At 43.9% G+C, this 7,361-nt stretch overlaps 1 protein-coding gene across 1 annotated transcript; it reads left to right on the top strand.

Annotated features, from left to right (window-relative positions):
• Positions 1 to 45: 45 nt before the first annotated feature.
• On the top strand, positions 46 to 5,748 carry mrps27 (mitochondrial ribosomal protein S27). The gene is made up of 11 exons (XM_079736010.1): positions 46 to 133; positions 415 to 492; positions 983 to 1,053; positions 1,206 to 1,264; positions 1,752 to 1,866; positions 1,988 to 2,066; positions 2,164 to 2,279; positions 2,586 to 2,688; positions 3,100 to 3,245; positions 4,820 to 4,996; positions 5,494 to 5,748. Exons 1-11 carry the CDS (start codon positions 61 to 63, stop codon positions 5,740 to 5,742), a joined length of 1,266 nt encoding a protein of 421 aa, XP_079592136.1. The 5' UTR covers positions 46 to 60; the 3' UTR covers positions 5,743 to 5,748.
• Positions 5,749 to 7,361: the final 1,613 nt, after the last annotated feature.

The raw sequence follows: 7,361 nt of genomic DNA, 5'->3' as shown, positions 1-7,361 counted from the left end.
AATATTCTGGTGCCGTAATCCTATGACCCCATATTTCTTTCCGAATGGTACTGTCCAAAGATGGCGGCCTCCATTGTCCAACGCTGTTTAACTGCAGCTGTCAAAGTTAAACGTCGAACTCCGAGTTTTACAGGTGAATTAAGCCTTTATCTCACTCAAATATATAGTAATGTCTTGAGCGTTATTCATATTGTGGTGTTGTTAGCTTACTCTGCTCTAGGACGAATGATTTGAAGCAAAGTGACCCTCCTCAGTTATTGTTGTTGGATGAGCTGTATCTGCCATCAATGTCAATTAAACTAGACTAATATACGGTCTTAATTTAAGTCATTTTAGGCCTATGATGTATCCTATGCATGTATATATATCCTACCATTGCAATTTTTATGTAAAATGTATGTTCTGCCCTTTCAGCCAGAAGATGCCTGCTTTCAGCTGCATACACAGATCCAAAACTATGGGAAGGAATGGAGAAGGATCCTCAGAACCTGGGTAAGGATTATCCACGTTATCACTTTAGTGGATCACACTTTATCAGGCACCTTCTCTTTGCGGCCATTTAGCCCAAGAAGCTCTCCAGCAGATAGTATACGTTGTGTATATTAACGTTGTGTGTATGTATATGTAGGCCTATACTTATTCTTCATTACATTCCGTTTATAGGAGTAGGCCTATTGTATATATACCTTTGTTGATCCAGCATATATTTAGACTACATGTAGCTGCTTGAAACCTATGAAACACATGTGTGTAATAGTATTTATCAACACATGGTGGCAGTGTGCCATTATCTGCAGAGATTTGAGTTTACAATCCTCCTCAAAATGTCAAGGGTAATTAATGACTCAATCCTAGAAAGGTGCGTTTTGCCCTTGCCATCAGTACAATCTAGTCATATTCCAAAATATACAAATTGTCCATGCCGTGCAATTCAAATGCGTTAATTGAATACATTTGTGTTGGTTTTGTTCTCATCTTAAAGCTTTATTGGCCAACTTTATGGACAGGACGTTTGACAAGAAGCTTCCAGTGAGCTCTCTGACTATATCACGGGTAAGATGTGCAATGGATCTAGATCACAATAATGTGCCTGTGTGTATGAGTTTTAAAAATGAATCGTATCGTGATGACCAGACATGTCATCAATGGCAACCAACAAAGCTTCTCCCTCGAGTCTATTTTAACTATGTTCTTTTGTCCAACAGTTTGTAGACAATATATCGTCAAAAGAAGAAGTTAATCAAGCAGAGTATTATCTTTACAAGTAAGAAAATCCACACTTCACTTTTTTATGTTCCGTTTATTTCTAATGCCCTGGCTGTGTATTACATTGTCTTTGTTGTTCTGTCGATGTTCATGGGGGTTTGACTGCTGTGCGGTAGTACCCCCAGTCTTTTCCTGTTTACTCTGAATCCCGGAGTCTGCACCCTGTATCATTATATGATCACAGGCCTGTTATCCTCCCCATCACGTCCTTTTTCATCTCTTTATCGTATCAGTCTGCAATTAAACATGACAGTGTCTCGTTATATAAGAGGAATTATCTCAGAATTATTTCAAATTCTGTTTCATGTTGTTGACTCAAGTTCGATTGGATAAACCTAAAATGGCCCTTTTATGTTGACACATTAGTTCACAAAATAACAACCTGTGGTATTTAGATTTCAGAATTAAGAACAAAATACTTCACTTTCTTCTACGCAGCTAATCTCTACAGCTCTGAACGTTTTAAATTCTCCACTTCCGTCAAGGTTTCGTCACAGCCCAAACTGCTGGTACCTCAGAGACTGGACGGTTCACATGTGGGTCAGACAATGTATCAAATATGGTGTTCGCGACAAAGCCCTGCATACACTCCAAAACAAGGTATACCCTTCAGAAACAATCATCCAAATATTCTCTTCAAAAGCTTACACATTTCACCCAGTGCTCACTATTGTTTTGTTTTTTTTGTGTCATTTTGTTTTGTTTGTGGTTGTGTGTTTAGGTGCAGTATGGCATTTTCCCAGACGATTTTACCTTCAACTTGCTCATAGATTCTTACATTAAGGATAAAGACTTCAAGAGTAAGATATGTTTTTATATGTAAAGCGCTTTTGATAAAATACAAATGACCGATATCGGTTCTTACTGAAGGGTTGATGTTTTGTGTGTTATTCACAGGTGCATGTGCTGTCGTTGAAGAGGTGATGCTCCAAGAGGCCTTTGACCTTCCTTCCACACAGACCCTGTCATTTTACGCCATTGGTGGTTACCTAGCCACCAAGCCATCACTCAGCGTAAGTAGACCACTGACTTTGGGGTCCTCATGGTGGAAACACCCTCAAAGCTCAACCCCATTGGAAAAATGGAAAATGTTTGCAATTTAAACCTCTGTAAAATCCTTTGCAAGTAGATTCATGATAAGTCTGCTATTGCTGCGCAGTGAGACTTGGCAACAGAATAAACTCAGAATTGAATCCGTTGCCACATTGGTTTATTATTCCTGGAAGGTCTAATAGCAGATGTAGAGATTAAAATGTCAAGCATGCTTATGTAGTTGCAATAACTGTGTGCGTTTGTGTGTGTGTGTATGTGTGCCTCAGATGGCAGAGGAGCGGGCGCTGGGAGCAGCCCTGCTTATCGTGGGTCTCAAGCAGAGCAACACCCTGGGCATGAGCGCTCAACTGCTCGGCCATACCTTCATAGGTGCGGAACGACCTGGTGCCCTCTCCATCTCTCTAGCCCTCACACAACCATCCTGGCATCTATTATGCTGCAGTTGTCTTAGCACAACGAAATAAGGTGGTTTAAATGCAATTTACTATGAATACGTCATATTAGGTTTAGGCGCTTTTATCCAAACCGAATTGCACTGAATTCACAAATCTGTTGTCAAGGGTCGGGCAAGGGGATGGGTATTGTAAAGGCCAAATTATACTTCTGTGTCAAACAGTCGCCGTCGGGACACTGCTGGTCACTCTGTCCCCTGTAGCTCACAGAGAGCACGACTGGATAAGGCCGTAGACACTGGGGAGTCAAACCCAGTATCCTTTGGCCTGGAGACCACTGTTCAAGCGACTTGCCTGCCCCCTCATTGCTGTCTGTGTGTTGCTGCAGGCAAGGTGGAGATGCAGATGGGCATCAACGCGGTGTTTCGGGGCATGCCTCTGAGCTGGGTCCGTGGCTACCTGGGCCGAGCCCTGGCTGTGATGGAGGGAGTCGTTGCCGCGGACTCTGGTGACGCTAAGCTCTCCAAAGACACGGTAAGCGCTTAAAGCAGCACGAGAGGCGGCTTTGAGGCAGCGTCGTTGCCTGGCTTTAGTACCGCACGTTCGGCTGACGTTGTTGGTCACTTGGGAATAATTAAATGATTATCAAGTACGTTATTTGTTGTCTTATTGGGTTGAAAAAAATCTTCCAAGATATCAGCCACTGGTCACACTAGACCAAGTGGTGTGTGTGTGTGTGTGTGTGTGTGTACTTTCTCGATCCACTTATGTTGAGACCTTTATCCTTGTATGTACGTGTGTGTATTTCAGACAGTATTTCAGAGTATTGAATGGAATGATCTTTGGTGTTGAGTGCATGGCTTATTGAGGCTCAAGAGCAGCCTTTCATAGTAATAACATTACAGACATCTAACACTACACAATGACAGCCCAGGAAGTCTGTTACTACTCTATACAGGTGGACAAATAGAGATGGGACACACACACACGCACACGTGCGCGTTCTACTTTTGCGCACGTAAGCAACCGTGCAGGCAGTTTTTTTTTAATTGCGTTCATCCTGTCCAGTTGGTCTAATGAGATCTTGGAGGAGCCACAGGGTGCGAATGAGTGTCCATCAGGATTAACGTAAACAGGGAACATCTTGCATGTGGCGGAGCCGCGGCACACAGTAGACTAGAGACAATGGATTACGCACCCAGACACAGAGGGAATATTGCCACTCAAATGGAAGCCAAGATGACATCAGGGTTGACTGCAAAGATGCATTGTGTTCTGCCCCGATAGCCTACTTTCGGTGAAACCTGCAATTTTTTGGTTATTTACTAATTTTTTAGCAGGTGGTGTCAAAAAATGTGCTTTTGAACACCAAGAAATACTTTAAATAAAATATAATTTATAAAACATATTTCATTGTTAATCCTTGAAGTAGTCATATTGAATATTTTTTCGAATACTTCATCTTGCAGGCATTTTTACAGGAATGTCTAATTGCACACATATGTATTCAAAGGTAATGTATTGTAATCGGCTGTGGCTGTTTTACACTGGCTTGGGCACGTTCTGCCTCCCCTGATGTGCAGAATATGCTAACGTTATAACCACACAAATGATACATGCCGATATAGCAGGCATACAAGACACAATACATCATGTTTTGATGCACGAGGGGGTGGTGATGAGTCAGAGAAGGGAACACGACATTTATAGAAAGTCTGGAAATTGAGACCATTAAGTAAACGACATGTGGGATAAACAAAACCACCCAAAAGGCAATGTTCAGGGCGGGTGAGGGGCCGAAAAATAATGAATAGGGGAATGTTGAAGATAATGAGAATAAGGGTAATCTGTGTGAGGGTGATTTGTGTTGCAGCCCCTCCTCCCCGCCCTAAATGATTTATATTTCATGTTATTTTAAGGATCTTTGTGGTAATGATGTCGGCTAAAGTAAACCATGGCCAGGATTGCCTCTTCACAAATCAACCTTCATTGAGGGCAGCGTCATCGACTGTGGTTTGATACTTTTAATGGGAGTTGAGGTGATTGAGCGTGTAACGACTCCTCTCTGCTTGTTCTCACTCTCCCGTCTCTCTCCTTGTGTGTCCCAGCTGGACTGCTTGGGCGAGGTACTCCAGGATCTGTCCTCTGCCCCCGCCTCTGACTCATCAGGAGAGGAGTCTGGAGAAGAAGTGGAGGGGGGGGGGGAGAGCAAGCAGGACATCGCTGTCGACGAGGAAGACGAAGAGGAGCGCGCTAAACTCCCCTACTATGTCGGCAAGTTCAAGGTGGGAGTTTTTTTGGTTGTTTTTGTGTATTTTTGACAGTGCCAAGTTAATGTCAGCCCATTCTTCTTGCTGCTGCTTCTTTGTTAATTCCAGTCATATTTTTGGGATATATTCATTCTGACGTACAGTTACAACTATTAAACAGTTTGCCGTTCTATGCTCTCATACTTGGTGTATGTCATGCACCCTCCTGATGTACTGCAGCTGTGCAACGGTGTAATTATTCAAGTACATTCATAAAGCCTTTGCACGCATGGTATTTTCGTTAATTAACATATTGAGGAATGACGTTTGACAATATTATTAAGTCCCAACTTGAGTGATTCTGAAATGAAAAAGCTTTTAGACAGTTAGAACGCAGTCAACCTCAATGAAGTGAACGGACAACACGACTTAAACAAAGTCGTGTTGTCCGGTTCAGTTTGACCATCATCAGCGTGAACCCTCAACTTCCTGCCCTCAACTTCCTGTCCGTCTCTCCCCCCTGACTCCTGCAGGAGCTCCGAAGCCAGCTGGAGACTCAGGGCAAGGTGGAGCCCTCCTCCTTCCAGGCCCTGGTGACGGCGGCGGCCGCCCGCAGCCTGGCAGCGGCGGAGCGGGCCGACCTGGAGGCCTACGGGGCCAGGGTCCAGGCCTGGGAGGACGAGAAGAAGCACCTGGTTGTCAGGGAGAAGGAGATGAGGGAGAAGTCGGAGCTGGAGAGACAGGAGAGGCTGGCCGCCAGGGCCGCAGCCCAGCAGGCGTAGGGCAGGGCGGGATAGAGGTTAGGGAGGGCCAGCAACGAGGGGGTCCCAAGGGGTTGGAGCTGTATTTGGATGATTGTCTCGGTGAAAATAATAAAGTGTTGTTCTTGATATTATCAACATGCCTCTTTTCTTGCAAGATTTGAGATTTTATGATTTGGGACAGTGTCCCAAAGTTGTATTCATATCCTTTATCTCAGTTTAGTCTGTTACCCTCATAGTGAGTCTCTGAAATTCGAAAAAAAGTGCTTCAAAAGAAACCTACATGTGTATAGTGTACGTGACAAAACGTACAAAGAAACAAACGGCCACATTCGCACACAACATACGTTGTCGGAATTGCCCCTGCTCTGACAGCGAACAAAACAAAATGCCTGTGTTGTTCAGGGCGCTGTGTCTGAGATAAGTCATCTGTTGAGAGGGGAAATGAAAATGCTTGTGGAGCACATAATGTGTTCATTCCACATTATGGCCCAGCTATTCAGTATTCATGGCCCGGTCTTGGGAAACGGCCCTGGTATGTAGCTCACCATGAATATACAACCACAGAATGGTTAAGTCACAAGACCCATTGTAATTCCAAGGCACCGTGCTGGATGTGATACCCAGATTGTGAACCGATGGGCTTTTGGTATTTACTTCAGAGCGTAGAATTAAGTTAAATAGAACAGATTGTATTTGAGGGTTGAAAGTTTACACGGCAGTTCCCCGAAAGCAGTGAAGCACGGGAAGGCTTTCCTCCATTTTCCCGTCACGTCTCCAAATGTCGTTCTGCTGCCGTTTCACCTCGTCAGCACGGCATCTGTCAGCACTTTCCTCTTGCACACACAAGCCAATTTTTCAAATTCAGTGAATTAAAAAGGTAACAGCCGATTATTTACACAGTCAACGATGTTCAGTGTTTGGGAAAAAGCATTCATTCTTAACTGTTTGACCGGGTGGCAAAACAGGTGAGCCAACACAACCTGTGAAGTCGGCTGAACTGCTCAAAGTAAAGAGGATGTCCGGCATTCACGCGCTATCCCCATCCCCATCCAGTGAAGTGTTTTAAAAGCCCCGTGTGAGTTTAAGGAGAGGGACTTTAGAGAGGCTGGACGACGCCCACAGCTGGAGGCAGTCATCCGGGTTCTGGTTTATTTGAGGTGTCCCAAAAGATAGCGGGAGAAAGGGGAGTTGATTGATGAGTCATCCATCTGGATGCACAGCAGCTGTTGATGGTCCAAGACGTTCTTTCTGTGCAACGCTTACCTGCAATTTATGAAAATATATGCTTAGTTTGAGATTCGGGCCTTTCTGTTTGCTGACGGGATACATGGTCAGCACTGGTGCATGAGATATTAATTGGCTATTTCGACACATATCTGAGCAGTGGTTATGTTCTCGACTCAATCTACTGGGATGTGTTGTTTAAGGCAACAGGAGATGATGGTGGTTGTGAGCGTATGCATGGGGGTACACTGTCTTTGAGTGATGTTATACGGCTGCAACGATTACTCGAGTATCGCTCGACAGAAAATGTATATAATCTAATTTTGATAATCGATGGATCATTCAGGTCATTCATAAAGTTTAAATACAAGACATTTGCTGCTTATTGCTTCAGAAATTGATGTATTTGGTTC

Source organism: Pollachius pollachius (genome assembly GCF_949987615.1).
Source record: "Pollachius pollachius genome assembly, chromosome: 1".
NCBI lineage: Eukaryota > Metazoa > Chordata > Actinopteri > Gadiformes > Gadidae > Pollachius > Pollachius pollachius.
Note: the sequence above shows the minus strand (reverse complement) of the source record. Positions and strands in the feature narration are given on the sequence as shown.